The 18,246-nt window shown below is 39.2% G+C and overlaps 1 protein-coding gene across 8 annotated transcripts in view; it reads right to left on the minus strand.

Moving 5' to 3' along the window:
* Positions 1 to 18,246, minus strand: part of NMS (neuromedin S) — a 52,535-nt gene that overhangs the window by 7,548 nt on the left and 26,741 nt on the right. For 2 of the 8 annotated variants that reach the window (XM_025992443.2, XM_025992438.2), the window contains 3 exons: positions 6,148 to 6,494; positions 3,543 to 3,598; positions 3,202 to 3,240 (listed from right to left, as the gene is read on the minus strand). In XM_025992443.2, the coding sequence (XP_025848228.1) occupies positions 3,202 to 3,240; positions 3,543 to 3,598; positions 6,148 to 6,223 (171 nt within the window). In that variant the 5' untranslated portion in view covers positions 6,224 to 6,494. Of the gene's footprint in view, positions 1 to 3,201; positions 3,241 to 3,542; positions 3,599 to 6,147; positions 6,495 to 12,365; positions 12,715 to 18,246 lie in introns of those variants that run through there. The other 6 variants (XM_072741522.1, XM_072741523.1, XM_072741519.1 and 3 more) reach the window with 6 other exon arrangements.

Raw genomic sequence — 18,246 nt, forward strand, 5'->3', positions numbered from 1 at the left:
GAAGAAGATGTCTTACAAAACAATAAATCAGGTTTCTATGTGTGCATTTTGTATTGCTTAAGATGATTACTGTGAATATTTTAAATATGCTGATCTGGCTAAGATTGATCATTCTCATCTCAATCACCTTGAAACCTCTTTGAATCGGCTCACACTTCAATCGAGACAGAAATGAAAGTTGTTAATAACACTTATAATTTGTTGCTGTTGACACAATTACATCATCCTACCAACTGTGAAGGGTTTCTGCATGGGAAGCCACCCATACTTATGTATTCTACATACACACACATGTACACATACCCCACTCGTTATGTATGTGTGATTATGATTATGTATGTGTGTTTTCTGGACACTAATTAGTCAAATAATTGTTTTTGTGTACCACAAAAACAATTATCAGCTTAATGCTGTTAGGTTTCAAGCCAAAAAACAACAAGAAATATGAAGATGCTTTTCCTGGTGCTCAAACACCACTCTCAACATTTCATCTGCACCTTCCTTGCTTCAATTTTTTCTTTTTACAGAAAAAAAAATGTATTTCCAAATGCACTTAACTGTCTAATTTATTATTTATGTCCCCAACTAGAACTTTTTACAGAAAAAAAATGTATTTCAAAATGTTCTTGACTATCTAATTTATTATTTATGTCCCCAACTAGAACTTCAGTTTCATGAGAGCAAGTAGTTTTCTCTGTTTTGATCACCATTGCACATTTAGCACCTAACACGTGGTGTGCTCTCAGTAGATATATTTGTTTGAAGGGATGAATAGTAGAACTGTGTTCCCAAGAATTCATTGTCCCCTTTCCTGTCTGAACTTCTGATCCCACCAGAAGCACAAAACAAGAAGACTTTCTGCAGGAGTCATTATTTGTAGGATGTAACTCTGCTTTCTGAAATGCTTAAAGACGAAGGTCCCGCAGAGACCCAGATCTGGCTTTTCTGGAGACCAGAACTGGAAGAGGACTTAGAACCCAGGTAGATCATCTGGACATGAGATAGTTGAGGGAACCAGAGCCCCAGGAGAGGGAGTGACATGCCAAAGGTCTTTTATTAATGCAGCAGCAAGACCAGGAAGAGCTACAGTGTCTCTATTAATAGATTTAAGATATTGAGAGTTTTGTTCACTGAATAATCTCTTGCTGTTCTACGACTGGAAATGATGAAAGGATCAGCTTTGGGAAAATGGAGGAAGTGGATGGAAATTCATTCCAGGTGGGCCCTTGCACTTGGGGAAGCCCACAACCCAATTTAAGGCTATAGGTAGCACATGTGACAGCCACACTTCCACTTCTGCCTATGTAGGGGACATCCCTACAGCCTTTATGTGAGGGATAGAGAAGCCCATTCTGTGTGAAGTGAAGAAACAGTGGCAAGGAAATGGAAAACTTTGGATTTTCACCCTGAATTTTTGCTCTGGATAGCAAGGCTGTAAAGATTAGTTCTAAAGATAAGAAATGGCAATTGTCTTCAAACATGTGCATAAGGATAAACTGAAAATAAGGAGAAATAGGCATGATATATTTATGAAGTTTAAGAGAGAAAGCAGTGGCACCTGTACGGCTCAGTCTGTTAAGGGTCTACCTTTGACTCAGGTCATGATCCCAGGGTCCTGAGATTGAACCCCATATTGGGCTTCCCACTCAGCAGGCAGGCAGTGTGCTTCTCCCTTTTCCTCTGCCACTCCCCTGCTTGTGCTCTCTTGCTCTCTCTCAAATAAATTTTAAAAAATAAAAGAGAGAAAGTAATGTTTGAGTTTTCAATAATGGCCATTAGTTGCATCAGGGACAATGCTAGCAGGTGGCACTTAGGTGCTGTCATTTACTGTGTTCTAGACACTGTTGAAAACCCTTCAAAGATTCAAGCACTCAATCTTCACAACAACATTATGAGGCTAGTATAACTATTATTCCCATATTACAGATGAGGAAACAGACATAGAGAGATTAATAATTTTGCCAAAGTTAAGTAGATTAGGTTTTGAACCCAGGTTTTAGAATCTGAGCTGCAAAGGCATTTTTGGCTGAGGAAAAACCTGTGCAGATATAAGAGTCTAGGGTATTAGGGGAATAATAAGAAGTTCACCAAGATGAGGTATGCTGTGGCTTGGGGGAGGGGAAGGAGGAAGAAAAGATATGGTTCAAGGTGAAAACATTCAGTTTATGCTTTAGAATCATGGGCTCCACCCTAACACCACCATCCTGCACTTTTGATTGAATCAATATTTACTTTGTATCCACTGAAACCTATCCGTTGTGGTTACTATCACTGTTAGGTTCTTCACCTGAGATCTATTGTTTTGAAGAATTATCATATCATACTATATCAATGTGTAACATATGTCATGATATCTCATAACATACATAATTAATGTAATTATAATTACATATATATAATACATATATATTATTATAATTGTAAGAATATACATGAATGACCAATATTCCATGGTATTTTATTTTGAGAGATTCACTTGTTATTTCCTACCACTACCTTCTTACCATGTGCTTAACCATATACACAGATTTCTCCTGCAGGTGGCAAAAAAGTGTGCTTGTTACAGATATCAATTATGGTATAAGCATGTGCATTGTTACAATTAAAAGAATTCTTATATGGGGGTGCCTGGGTGGCTCAGTCAGTTAAGTGCCCCACTCTTTTTTTCCCCTTTTTTAAATTTAAATTCAGGGATCCCTGGGTGGCGCAGCGGTTTGGCCCCTGCCTTTGGCCCAGGGCGCGATCCTGGAGACCCGGGATCGAATCCCACGTTGGGCTCCCAGTGCATGGAGCCTGCTTCTCCCTCTGCCTGTGTCTCTGCCTCTCTCTCTCTCTCTCTGTGACTATCATAAATAAATAAAAATTAAAAAAAAATTAAATTTAAATTCAATTTGCTAACATATAACACTCAGTGCTCATCCCCATCAAGTGCCCTCCTTAGTGCCTGTCACCCAGTCACCCCATGTCCCCACACTCCTTCCCTTCTGCAACCAAGTGCCCCACTCTTGATTTCAGTTCAAGTCATGATCCTAGAATCATGATATTGAGCTGCATGTCAGACTCAGCCAGGAGTCTACTTGAGATTTCTCCCTCTGCCCCTCCCCCTGCTGTGCTTACTCCTCTCTCTCTCTCAAATAAATAAATAAATCTTTAAAAAAATAAAAATAAATGAATTATTATATGTATATATTTTTTTTTTACCTTAGGTTGCTTAGAAAGAGTGGCCCAATATGCCAGTCGCTAAAGAAAAATATGAACAATGAATCAAAGATCGGTACAAATCAGTCAATAGCAATCTATTAAAACATATGTAAAATACTAAAGTTGTCCCATTTATGAACCTTCCATTATCTTCTCACACAGTGGCAGTGAATTTCAACACAACTCTCGTGATGCTTTAAATGAGGCCATGAAAATGGCAACATGAGTTCCTGCTGCAGCCAAGAATCTGATCTTAAAATAGTTTCAAGTGAACACTATCCACATGATATTTTCAAGGCCAAGACTAAATAAAAATCTCACATTACTGAACAGCAGCGTACCTCAAGCTGCGTGATATCCAAGCCATCTGGGGGATCAGCTAGAGGTCGAGGAGATCCTATTGTGAGAAATCATAAAAATATTAATTAGAGGGGAAATAGAGGTCATAGCATTGACTTTTAAATCTTTACCATGAAAAACATACAAAGATTCTAGAAATACAGTTTCTTTAAAAAGGATTTACAAAGAAAACACACTTCTGCCTACTAACAGTAAATGTGAGATTTGTACCAAAATTAATTAAAAACAGAGTGTTTCTTTATTCTGGAGTGACCATTATAAGAGTAACTAAGAAAGAGGGAAAAGATATCTAGGTGATGACATAATGTGTATTTTGATGGAACTTATGAAAATAGAATATCAGGAAATGTTGTCAAGAAAGTATGTACATCAGAATCACTCTTGGAACTTTTGAGCAATACAGATGCTCGTCTCTATAGGAGTAGGTTCTGGGCAAGGTTGTCGCCAGCACGCAGATGCACCCTATGCCAATCAACCTTTATCTGGTCTAAATGAAATCTGCATCTCATTTGTGTGTGATACAACACTTGGGAGGATAGCTAATATGGCAATTGAAGGAATCAATTGGATAGATGAAGTTAAATGGGATTAATGTAAAACCCTGAACTTAGATTTTTTATTTTATTTTATTTTTAAGATTTTATTTATGTATTCATGAGAGACACAGAGACAGAGACATAGGCAGAGGGAGAAGCAAGCTCCTCCCAGGGAGCCCGATGTGGGACTCAATCCCCAGACCCCAGGATCACGCCCTAGCCAAAGGCAGACAGTCAACTGCTGAGCCACCCAGGCATCCCTGAACTTAGATTTTTAAAATGTGGGACAGGGAATATCTGGCTCAAAAGTAATATATATATATATTTAAAACATTGAGTGATATTTTGCTTCCTGTAGCCTCTGTATGAACCGAGAAAAGCTAGGGCAATCTTGTGCTTTATAGAAATAATAGTGTCCAAGCCCTGAGTAGTAATCCTACTAGAATGATAGAATATGTGGTAGAGTTAGAGAAACAGAATAGTTTTCTTTGGCAAAAAGGAAAATTAAGAAGTGTATGCTAACTGCCTTCAATTATTTTGGGAACTATCATAAGAGATATTAATCTTATTCTGTATTCCCAAAGGATAGGACTAGGGCTAATGGTTAGAAGGCACATGTGATCAGATTTTAATTTAGTGTAAAGAAATTTTTGCTGATTGGAGACACTCAAAGATGCAAAGTAATTTAAACTAATCCTATAAGGATTTCTCTAGAGATTCTGTGTTAACAATACAATGATAGGGCAGCCCGGGGACTCAGCGGTTTAGCGCTGCCTTCAGCCCAGGGCGTGATCCTGGGGACCCAAGATCCGGTCCCACCCCGGGCTCCCTGCATGGAGCCCGCTTCTCCCTCTGCCTGTGTCTCTGCCTCTGTGTGTGTGTGTGTGTGTGTGTGTGTGTGATGAATAAATAAATAAAATCTTTAAAAAACAAAACAATACAATAAAGAGCATAGGGACCCACCCTCAGGAAACATAAAATCAAATAGGAAATAGGGAGGTGTATATAAATATACAGACGGATAAGAAATAATAATAAATTCCCCAAAACGTAATACAAACAGATTCTATTGGAGCCCAGAAGAGGAAGCTACTGGCTCCCTTAGGCTGATAGTGAGTTGGGTGTCACTGAAAGTAATTAGAGAAATCATAGATTCCCTACTCTCCATAAAAGATTAAACTAGATGACTTCCAAGGTTCCCTGCAATGCCTAGGTTTTGTGATTACACTATGGAACATAGCGAAACAAACATACTGTTTGAAATATATTTTCTGTTTGAATATACTTTCAAATATTTTCTATACTCCCTAAATCAAAATTCTAATGGAAAAATCTGAAATTTTGAAATAGTCCCTGTTTTCAATCAGAGTTTCCACCACATGCTTCCTTGCATAATTTGGTGAATTACCTTGAAATGGGTAATGCATTCTGACTACTGATCCCATACCCCACCCCTGGTTCCCTGCAAAGACACTGGTTCTCAGAAGTTAGGAAAGCAACAACCCCATCCAGTCAGCACCTCGGACAGCACCCAAGCCCAAAAGATTGGGGCATCCACAGGTTTGTCTGGGATCCTGCCTCCTGGGAGACTACAGAAAAGCTATGAAAATATTCCTTTTTTTCCTTTGTGTGCTCCCTCTCCAACTGCCCCTCAATCCTCAGTCTTTGGGTCTGTAAAACCCAGTTTTACCACCTCTGTTCTCCTCTCTGCAGAATTCCTGGAGTACAGATTACTAAGACATTGGGGTCCCCAACTCATCCCTCACAGTTTTAGAAGCACATCTTTAGGACAGCCCTGAGTCAGCAGCTGTTTAAAGAGAGTTCCACATGGGAAAGTTGCCTCCTTTGGTGAAAGGCTATGGCATCTGGTTCTGTCCACCCTCTCAAGGTTAGAGACAAATGGGAAGCCATTTCAAAAGGGTAAATGGGGTAGGTGAGGGGATATAGCTTGACTCCCTCCAGAAACCAGAACCACCGTGAAGGATCAAGGTCTGTCTCAGTCTTCCTTAGAGCTCAGGCTAGTTGGGATCTGATGAAGGGGTCCCCTTACCTGAAGAGGGAATCTGTAGCATGCAGAAGCAATAGATGGCCAAGATGGAAGGGAATTGAGGAAGAAGGTGTTTCATCTTCAAAGCTGGTTTCACTTAGCTGGCCACAGATGTATTTTGCTAGGACAGGAGTTGAGCATTTCCTAAAGTTCCACAGGCAGAAGCAACACACTATCCTGCATCTGAACGGGCCCGGTGGAGAAGGTGGTTTTATTTGCAATGCCCTGGAGCCCATTGGCTGAGCACCAATCAGTTTTGCACAGAAGGACCCTGGCTTTCTCATAAATGTCACGCTGGGCCCTTATTTGTAGAATAATATCCTCCTGGTGCAGGCATTGTAGACAGTCATCTTTTTCAATCCAGCAATAAAAATGAAAAGTAGAGAGTCATAATGGTTATTCTATAGTGGTTTGAGAAACGTTTCTAACTCTAGAAAGGTTTTTCTCTTTTTTTTAATCAAAGAACTGGACATAAATCTATATACTCTTGCATGACGAAGTTTTATTTCCTAAGAAGCTGTTTATTTTCCACCATTAACAAAAGATGTTTTATAGCCTTTGGTGCATCTAAGAACAAAATTTGGAGTCCTGAATATAATATTACAAGAAACTCAAAAGTTCAAGTAGATTTTTTAAAAATCATGGTTGGAAATTAGACTCCTTAAGTTTTCTCCAGACTCATTTCTATGAACAAGTATTTCAAATTAAATCAGAATGCAAGAAAATATGACAATGTTTAATAATAATAATTATGATAATAATGTTTCATCTACTGAGATCCTACTTAGAATTTCACATAGATTATTTCATGTAGTTCTCATAGAAAACCCATAAGGAATGTATTATTATCCCAATTTAATGAACGGGAAAATCAAGGATGAGAGAGAATAAGGAACTTGCCAAGGTCACCAAGCCATAAAGAATACAGAGCAGGGATTTAGACTCAAGGGTATCTGAGCCCATTCATGTCTGTAAAAGTGTGGAATTTTAGTCAATGTGTTCATTTTTTTTTTATAAAAATATCCTCCTTTTTTGGTATTTTTTTTATTGGAGTTCCATTTGCCAACATATAGTATAACACCAGTGCTCATCCCACCAATAAAAAGATCCTCCTTGATAGGAAAGTCAGTCAATCTGTAGACCACTTTGCATAGTATTGATATTTTAACAATAAGGTATCATGCTAAGTGAAATAAGTCAGACAAAGACAAATAACATATGATTTCACTTATTCGTGAAATCTATAAAACAAAAAAGCAAACAAACAACAACAGCCACAACAAAACCCAGAAACAGACAGATTCATAAATACAGAGAACAAACTGGTGGTTGCCACAAGGGAGGAGGGTGAAGGAATGGTAGAAACAGGTAAAGAGAATTAATCTTACAATACAAACTTCCAATTATAACATAAATAAGTCACAGGATGAAAAGTATAGCATAAGGAATATAGTGAATAATATTGTAATGTCATATGATGACAGATGGTACCATGGTGAACATGGTGTAAGGTATAAAGTTGTCAAATCACTATGTTATACACCTGACACTAATATAATAGTATGTCAACTATACTGCAATAATAAAAAAATTTTAAAGAGCCTACTTGAGATTGGATATGGGATAGAAGGAAGGAGAAAGAATGAAGTTTGCTGTCTTGCAGAAAGTGTAACCTATATAAAGCATATAGCAAATAAGTATCTTTTTTCATTATGCATATCTTTAATTTTTGCTCTTAAGGGTTAGCAGGTAACTAACAATTTTTGAATGTTTATAATGTGCTTAAAACAGGTTAATCCTTTATCTAAGTCATCTTATATCATTGTTTTCAATGAATGAAAGTTTTAAGAATAATTTTGGGTGGGTGTGGGTCAGAATGGACTATTTATGACTTAAAATGTGGTATTTTGCTAAAAAATTCTAAGTCATAAGACGGTGGGAATTATAAGCTACTGTATAGCCATAATATTTTGTCTACTTCTGTGAGATAGCAAGAAATAGAGATTTCTATTTGTTACAGTATTTACCACTTTAGTACAAGAAGAATAATCTAAGGTCTTCAGGCAGCAGGAAGAGATGATGCCTTTTTATTGAAATGCACCCATTGTCCAGCTCCAAGTCTTTATGGAACGACTAGGAAAAAATGAATGATTGCTTTTTGAACATAAATCATCTATCTATATGGTATTAAACATCCTTATTTATGGACATTTTAAACACAACGCACATATAATAGCAAAGGTTTGTGGCAGTTCTACTGTCAATCAATAGGTATTTTTTAAAGAGTTGGTTTCTCTCTACCATGAACTAGGTACTCTAAGTACAAACATATTTTTCAAGTAAACCTATGTGATAACTCTGATTTCTACCAAATTGATTTTGCTTCTTCTGTACATTGTACACTCATTATTTCTCAGATATTCAGAACAGAAAATAAAACATTTTTGAAACCATTATTTTTTTCAACAATTTTATTTCTAAGTGACCTTTACATCCAACGTGGGGCTTAACTCACAACCCCAAGATCAAGTTACATGCCTTACTAACTTAGCCAGCCAGTTGCCCCTAAAATAATAGTTTTTAATGCTAATGCAGAAATGCGATTATGTTGATATCCCAGAAATGAAATATGTTGAAGCCCTGATCCCCTGTGTAACTATATTTGGAGATTTGGCCTTTAAGGAGATAATTAAGGTTAAATGAAGCATAAAGATAGAGGCCTAATCTTTGAGGGCCGGTAGCTTTAGAAGAAAAGGAAGTGACACCAGAACTCTCTCTCTTAGTGCACACAAAGAAAGGGCCAGGAGAGGACACAGTGAGAAGTCACTGCCTGCAAGTTGACGAATGAGGTCCCATTGGAAATGATCTTTTTGGCACCTTCATCTTGGACTTCCAGACTCCAAACTGTGAGAAAATACATTTTTGTTGTTTAAGCCACCCAGACTGTAGTCTTCAGTTATGATAGCCTGAGCTGACGAATACGAACACACAGGGGGTTTTAGCCAATTCAGTACCAGGAAAAAAAAAAAAAAGAAGAAGAAGAAGTAAAATAATGAAATTAAAGGTAAAATAAAAGTTAGAAAGTCTCATGGTTTTTTTTTTTTGTTTTTAAGATTTTATTTATTTATTCTTGAGAGACACAGAGAGAGAGAGGCAGAGACATAGACAGAAGGAGAAATATGTTCCCCCCTGAGTACGGAACCTGATGTGGTACTCAACCCTGGTACCTCTAGGATTACCACCTGAGCCAAAGGCAGGTGCTCAACCACTGAGCCACCAAGGAGCCCCAAAACTCTCATGGTTTTAAATGATATGATTATCTACCCAGAAAATCCAAAGGAATCAAATGACAAATTATTATAATTCAGCTTACCAAAATGCTAAAATTTAAAGAAAATTTTCAGGAATAATTTTCTCAAACATGAGCAAAAATAAAATTTAAAATGTATTTTAAAATGTAAATGGCTTTAAAAAATGTCATTCTGAGGACTAAACCAAATAATAAGTATGCAATATATTAAAAAAGAAAACTATAAAACATTACTGAAGGACATAAGAAATATATGAATAAGGGAAAAGGCATATCATGGGGTGCCTGGGTGGCTCAGTCAGTTAAGTGTCTGCCTTCAGCTCAGGTCATGATCTCAAAGTCCTGAGACTGAGCCCCGTGTTGGGCTCCCTGCTCAGCAGGGAGTCTGCTTCACCTTCTCCCTCTGCCTCTCCTCCTTCTTGTGCTCCCTCTCAGTCTGTCTCTCTCAAATAAATAAATTAAATCTTTAAAAAAAACAGGAAAGGCATATCATGATCACTGACAACAGGAGTCAGCGTTTGTTAAAAGTTCAATGGATGGCAGATTATAAAGTTAATGTCAGCCTTATTAAAATTCTGAAATGACTTTTTTCATGGAATTTTAAAGCTGATTCTGAAATTATTTTGAGAGAATATTGAAGAATATTCAAGACATTTTTGAAAAAAAGAAAGATATTTTGCCAATGTCAAAACTACTAGAAGGCAGCAGTAATTGTTACATTGTAGTAGTAATTTTGCTACTGATCTGGCAACAGGCAAATAAATAGATTAATGGAATAGAGTCTTGAAGCAGATTATTTACATACAACGTAAAGGTGGTATTTCAAATCAATGCAAAATGATGAACTACTCTAAATGGCGTTTAGAACAATTGGCTATCCAGTTGACAAAAAAATCCCCTATTTCACACTATAAATTCAAATGAATTTCAGAAGATTCATGAATTAAGCCTAACACACCCACATATACACATAGACACTCACATAAAATTCTGTATTAGAAAGAAATAGAGTATATATTTGATTGGAAAATTGCTCTTGAGCAAAATTTAGAGTAGGGAGGCCATTAAGAAAAAGACTGATACATTTTATTATATTTTTAAAAATGTCTATGAAAAAGATAACCAATATTAGCAGAGAAAAGGCAGAGTAAGGTAAGTATAAAACAACTATAGAGATGCTTAAAATATAGAAAAAAATGGGGGGACAGATAGAAGGAAGGAGGTAGGCAGGCACAACCTAAATGTCTGACTGAGAAAATATTAAACTGTAGATTATCCATAATATAGAAATGTATACAACTCTTAAAAAGAAGAAGATGGATCTTTATGTATTGACAAGTCAAATTCTTTGTAACGTAAAGAAAAAAAGTTATAGAATTACGTACTATATGGTCTAGTATCAGTTTGCTTCTGCTCATAATAAAACCCATCCTCACACTTAATTGTTTAAAAACAACCATTTATTTAACTTAAAATGCAGGTCAGTAATTCAGGCTGGACTCAACTGGGTGATTCTTATGGTTTGGGCTGGGCTCAACTAATCACTTACACATTTACATTCATCTGGTAAATAGACTGGGGTGCCTGGGACCTCTTTCCATGTGGTCTCAGTCTCCAGATGGCTAGTCCAGAATTGTTCCCATGCTGGTTTCAAAGTTCCAGGGCAGTGAGAGTAAAAGCGATGAGGCCTCTAGGTTTGGGACTGGCACAACATCCCTTCTGCATTAGAACAGTCAAAGCAAGTCACAAGGCAAGCTGGAATCAAGGGGTGGGAAAATAAACTCCCTCTTTCAATAAAAGTAGCTGAAAAGTATACAGCCAATTTTGCAATCTACAGATTTCCACTTCAGGATAATTTTTTTCAAAATAGCAGACGCAATTCTATGAGTGCATATGTAGGTAATGCAAAGAAAAAGGGTTGGGATATGACACAAACACACAAATAGCAGTGGTTCTAGAGAAACAAGATTGTGAGGGGGTCATAAAAACCTTTTACGTTATCTATACTTTTTAATGATCCCATTGGCTGATTGTAAATTACCTGTATAAGTAAAATTAAATCTTAAAAATGTAATAAACTCCAAACACTATCGTGAGTATATGGGTTCATATTTAAACATCTGAACTTACATATATGAAAAAGCAACTTCTTTCTTTATTTCATTACATTTATTTTTCCAAAGTGTTTCCTTTGTTAGACATTATTGAGGAGGTTGTGACCAGTGGATTTGTCAGTGCCAAGCCAATTTAATGAGATATCTTTTTAAAAAATATATGAACTCACCATGTGGAGCTCCCACACCATCTGAAGCAGAAGCGAATGCTGAGAATTACACTAAAAATTCCTCCCCCTTTCCACATCAACTTAGCTCCCACTTTGTAAATGGTTATTATGAAAAAACTCAGCAGGCTTTTAAGGAACTGGACTTTAATCTATAGGATATAAAAAATGTAATTCCAAAATTGATTATATGTTCCTGTGTTCAAAGCATAACTTTCTGAGTTCTTCAGTGGCATCCAGAGGGTCCTTCAAGAGCCCTCTGAGTCTACAGCAAATTGAGATGCAGGTACAAGGATTAATGTTTGAGGGCTTCTATTCCTAGCAGGATTTCACAGAAAGTAGTGACAGGTTTATTTGAGAGGCTGGCTATTAAACCCCCAAAAAGCTGTTTGGTGACAGAAAAGGCCATCCTCCCACATCTACTAACACTGTCTCCACTCACCTGAATACACCCTCTCTTTTCTTCCCACCTTCTGTGCTTGTAGCCTGTACTTTTCTCTTGGCCTTTACATCTGCACTTATGGTGAGCTACTTAGTGGAGGCAGGGGATGGGAGAGCGTGTAACCTCAGGGGAACCAGCATATGCTAATAGACAAAATCCATGGCAGTAAGAACTGTGGCTTTACTTACTATGTATTTTCCTTTGCCAAGAGTGATATATTAGACAGTTGGGCTAGTTACTTGTCCATTGGCCTTCAGCTCCATAAATGCCTTTCCTTATTCCCCTCTGATCATGAAGAGCTAGAAAGCTACAAAGTCAACACTCTTCTCAGCCAGCTTCCTATTAGCTTCTGTCAATAGGAGAGGAGGATGGGAAGAGTTTGGAAGATGGAAAGGAGAGCCATTTTTTCTTTTCTGCTTTTGGTGATGCCTCCAGCAGAGGCAGCTCTCCTGGGCTCCACGGGCACTCCACAAGCAGCAGCACTTACACATGACTTCACACTCCCCAGGTGTAATGAGAATGTGTGCTCCTGGCTTCCTGGAGAGAAGTAGAGGTGGTAGTTGAAAGAGCAGTTTTAGTAGAGACCCCATTAGTCTTAGTGGCCAAGGAACATGGGCTCTGGGAATACCATTTTTCCTTATGTTCCTCCAATCCTAGAGGTAGACAGGGGCTTTATGCAGTTGCTAATCTCTGGGTAATGTCACCACTTTCCAATTCCAGACTCCTTTTGAGATTATTTGTTTACAGCTTTGTTGAGATATATCAAATGTATTTAAACTACATAATCTGATAAACTTTAATATAAGTATATGCTGTGATACCATCATCACAGTAAAAATAACTTGTTATTTCCCATGCTCCAAAAGTTTCTCATACTCTTTTGTAATCTCTCCCTCTTCTTCCCCCACCACAGATCTGCTTTCTGTCATCATAGCTTGCATTTTCTAGTATTTTATATAAATAGAATCATACAGTATGTATTTCCTTTTCCTTAATTTAAATTCTTTTAATTAGCATAATTAAACTGACCCATGTTGCATATTTTAATCATTCATTCCTTTTTTGTTGCTGAAGAATATTCTATTGTATATATGTATCACAGTTTGTGTTTTCATTCACCAATTTTTTTTTTTTTTACCAATTTTTTTTTTAAACAGAGAACGAGTACATATGTGCAGAAAGGGGGTCAGAGGGAGAGAGAAAATCTTAATCAGGCTCCATGCTCAGCACAGAGCCCACCTGGACCTTGATCTCATGACCCTGGGATCATGACCTGAGACGAAATCAAGAGTTGGACACTCAACAGACTGAGCCACCAAGGCGCCCCTTCATTCACCTTTTGATGGACATTTGTTTCCAGTTTTGAGCTGTTACAAATAAAGCTGCTAGGTCACTTGTGTGCAAGTCTGTGTATGAAATCTGCTTTCATTTCTCTTGGGGAAATACCTAATCTGGGAATGACTGGATTATAGGGTAGTTTTACATTCTCACCAGCAGTACATGAGAATTCCAGTTGCTCCACATTCTTGTCAACACTTGAGATGGTTTGTTTTTAACTTTAGCCATTCTACTCCTTCCAGTACTTTTGTAACCAAGTCACTAAATTAAATTTCTGTTTAAGATAACTAGAGTGATTTCCTTTTTTTTCTCTCTCTAGTTGGGTGCTAATTCCATACAAAAATTATGTGACTCAACACTCAATATGTATTGGATGAATAAATGGAGAGGAAAGCTCTCACGGCTTGAAAGGATGAAAGATCAAGAATCACGTCTAGGCAGGCAGAAACTAGGATGAAATGAGAATATAATAGCTCTATTTGAAGTGTAGGCACAGGAGCGAAGCAAGAAAGGATCTCTAGCACACACATAGGTGAAGGTTCAGAGGTATGAGATGGGAAACATTTAACAGAGAAGAGTAAATTGCCAGTGTTTGGAAATAGAGACTAATGGAAGAGTATAGATGAAAATCATATTTTGAGCAAAGTAAATTGAGCAAGCAATAAAGAGCAAAGTAAATTGAGCAAGCAATAAAGAGTAGATAGGAATGGCAATCAATAGAAAAGACAATGGCTTATGTCCAGTGGAGTTCTATATAAGGACAAATTTCAAAAAGAAGGAGGAGTTTCATGGCAGCCAATTAAAATAAATGAACACAAGAAAATATAAACAAACAGCTCACCCACCCCAGGACAGCCTCAGGAGATCAGACCAGATCTGATACTGACTAGGTACTGACTCTAGTGCCTTCGGGACAGGTGACTGGGGTGGGTGGGTGCGATGAGTCAGTTTGCCGTGGGCAGGCACACAAGTCCTTCTAGCCTGATGATTCAGGAGCTGAAGGAGAGGGGAGGATGACCAGAGCAGGAAAGAAAGGATGACTCTTGCTTGGAACATGGAGCAACTGGAAACAGTGTCTCCTCCTCCCAACCTCACCATTTATTAGTTAATTCCACTGCCCTGTCTGCCCATGGCACCTGGAACAATGGTAGTCATTCACTCGTTCACTCATTCATTTCTTTATACATTTGGGGAACTCCAACTAGATGCCAGGCACCAAGGATAGGAAGATGAGTAAGAAACTCAAGGAGGTCCCAGTGTAGCAGGAAAGGCAAACGCATCAATAATTCTCTATGAGAGCATGAAAGAAGGGCATCCATTGCAGGGGAAGCAGGGAAGACTCTACAGTGGAGCTGGCTTCAACAGGGGTTTTGAAGACCAAGTGAGTTTGGCAGGCAGTGGAGGTGGATTAGCCATATGAAAGATACATTGGTGGGAAAACATCTGGCAAATGTGAGGTTTGGTGTTTCCAGAGGCTTTGACAAAAGCGTGGCTAATAGTTGGAATGGGAGGAAAGATAGTTGTGGCATCTTTTGGAAGGTTCCTTTGACAATGACAAAGATGTTAAGGGAAACAGAAAGATGAGTGAAATGGAAACAGGTTGTCAGCCTGCAGACTTGGAGAGAGTGTAGGAAATGAATGGTGTCGTTTTTATAAGCTCACTCTCCCCATCTGCAAAGGGAGTGCCTGCCACCAGCTGGGTACCTCTGATGTTAGAACTTGGCCTCACTTCTGATAGGGAAGGGAAGCGAGAGGGAGAGGATCACACTGGTTAGAGACATGGAAATGCTGTACTGGAGAGCCCGATATGCCATTTCAGGTGTGGGATGTATTGTGTTTCAGGAAGTCATGAAAGATTAAAAGCAGGGGGTGTTGGGATCTCCCCCAGCTGTGGCTATAGAGAGAAGCTTAGGCGAGAGGTGAGACCTAAAATGGAAATCTATCAGGAAGCATCTGCAAGTGAAAAATAGTGAGGACCAGTCCCAAGGTAGTGTCAGCAGGAACGGAAAGGAGGGGGTGGACTCAGACATTTTAACTGGAGAATCCACAAGAATTGGGGATGATTATCTGGAGGCTAAAGGAAAGGAAGGAGCAGGAGAGGCCTCCAAGGGGTTAGGCCTATGACGCCAGAACAGAGAGTGGCCGTCTTCACGGAGACTGGGAATGGAGAGAAAACAGTGGGTTGATGTGTGGGACATATGCCTGTGGAGGACGCAAATGGAGGTGTCCAGGACGTAGCTGGAGATGAGTGGCTCATGCTTAAGAAGGAAACTGAAGTCATGTGTGTAGATTTAATCATCAGGAGCACGTGTGTGGTGGCTGATGTCACCAGATAAAACGCGATCGCTCTGGGAATATGAAGGGAGTGAAGGAACATGAGACCCTGGCAAACATCAGGGCTTGAGCAGAAGCCAAGAAGCCATCATCAGGGAAAGCGCCCTGCAGGAGGGGAGCAGTTAGGGTGTCACTGGTGAGCAGTGTCAATAGGGGCTGGGCTGAGGGTGTGCAGAGGAAGCAGATACAGACCAGCCTTTCAGGAGGGACAGGAGGTGGAGGGCTTGAGAACCAGGGAGGTTTTATAATAAATGAAGGGTGAGGGAGACGTGAGCATGCAGACAGGCAGAGGAGAGGAAGTAGGGGAGACCGGGAAGCGAAAGGAAACTGAGGAGTCAAAGTCATGGAATAATCGAGAGGGAAATAATCATAACCCAAGAGGAGAGATGAGTCTTCTACCCCTGAAACAGGGGGGAGGAAGGCAAAGACACAGAGAGATCTGGAGGTGGTAGGAAGGAATTTGACCAGGTCACATGATGGGGAACCTCTGCTTTCTGTGTAAAGACGAGGCCATGTTACCTAGGTGGAGCCTGGTGGGAAGAAGCAGTGAGCTAGAAAGGGTAAGCTAGCTGCTAGACCTCACACTCCACTTGTCAAATTCTCTTTTTGCTTTTTCCTGCTCTATCGTTTTTTAAATATAACAACAAAGCAGGTTTGCATTATTTTTCATAGTGCTAAGTAAAGAAAATCAAAGTCTTGAAATAACAGATCCTTCTAACTGCAGGTGAGAGAAATCTCAGCTAGTCAAGAAGAAAATAGATCTTCTACATGAAACAAAACAAAAACACAAAGAAATATTCTTTGACGTCTTTACCTATGCTCGTTAATGTTATTTCTAACTCAGGAGTAATAAAACATCTGAATTTTGGAGATTGTTGCTACGGCTTGTGGATGTAACCATAGCTTCCACAAAGGTGGTAATGCTCATTGGTCTTGTTTAAAAACATGTGGCAGGAATCCCTGGGTGGCTTAGTGGTTTGGTGCCCACCTTCAGCCCAGGGCATGATCCTGGAGACCCAGGATGGAGTCCCACATCGGGCTTCCTGCATGGAGCCTGCTTCTTCCTCTGCCTGTGTCTCTGCCTCTCTCTCTCTCTCAATCTGTGTCTCTCATGAATAAATAAATAAAATCTTTAAAAAATAAAAACATGTGGCTCGAGTCATGTTCCATTTGAGACATGGTTTCCTGAAAGGCATACATATTGGTGAGACTCCTAAGTCAGGAGAGGGTTATGGACACTTCTCTCATCTCTCATTCATGCAAAAGTAAGAACATAATAATAATAAAATTAAACTCTATGAATCTTTTATCTTGTTTAAATAGACTTTGAAAGAATAATTCATGCAAATTAATAGTAATAAATGCTTGAGAAGTCATGTGGTAAATGGAAAAAAATATCCAAGGGCAGAGTTAAGGTTAGCATGGTCAATATGGATGCCCTGTGTTACTGTTACTGTTCTTCAGCCCACCGTGAGAGGAAGGTTCTGGAAGCTCAAGGAGCTGTGGAGGGGGCTCTGGAACAGAGCCAGAGGACTAGAAAGACCTTCTAATCAGACCTTTGACTCTAAGGGTCCTTTCTCAGGCCTTGACTGAGGAAAACCAGCACCTGGGGGAACTCCATGCTCCTCAGGCTATCTTTGGGAGCCATTAGCAAGACTGTTTGGTGCACAGAATTGCACTGCTATCTTTGTTTGCAGAGACAAGCTGCTTATCCATCTCAGTAGGATGTCTCTCTGAGCACTTTCCCAATAGTGACAACAGAGTCACAGAGACCCGGCCATTCTCTCTGACCAGAACTCTGTTAGGCCAAGTATGTTCATAATTCTGAGATGCTAGATGGGTCTGGGTGAGTTATCTGAGGTTGGAGGTGGAGAGAAGTTAAATACCTTCTGTAGAAATAGAGATCTGATCATTAGCTTCGTGGAAACTGTATGCTGTCACGGTTTGTAACTTCTGAGGGGACATGGATCCTTCTGAATATGTGAGGAAAGGTATGGATTTTCATCTTTGAAAAATGCCCAGGCACATATGAATGCTCATATGAATGTTTTGGGGGTTCAGGAGCATGACTCTTTTCCATAGTCCTTTTTCATGAATCCCCACCACAAACAATTACCCACCAGCAGTAAAGGGTTTCCTCTGAATATAGTCCCCAGACCACACATTTCAGAAATACCTGGGGTGCACAGGTTTGTGGGTCCCATTCCAGACTCTGAATCTGAATCACTGGTTGTGGGGCATAGGAATCTGCATTGCAAACAAACTGGATTTTAAACAAATCCGGAGGATTCTGCACCAGTCTGAGTTTGAGAACAATTGCCTATGGGTTCAGACTCTAGGTTGAGAATCTCAGTTCAGCAGAACTAGGCATTTTCTCTTTTTTGCTCAAGTGCTCAT

Source organism: Vulpes vulpes, chromosome 16 (assembly GCF_048418805.1).
Source record: "Vulpes vulpes isolate BD-2025 chromosome 16, VulVul3, whole genome shotgun sequence".
Taxonomy (NCBI): domain Eukaryota; kingdom Metazoa; phylum Chordata; class Mammalia; order Carnivora; family Canidae; genus Vulpes; species Vulpes vulpes.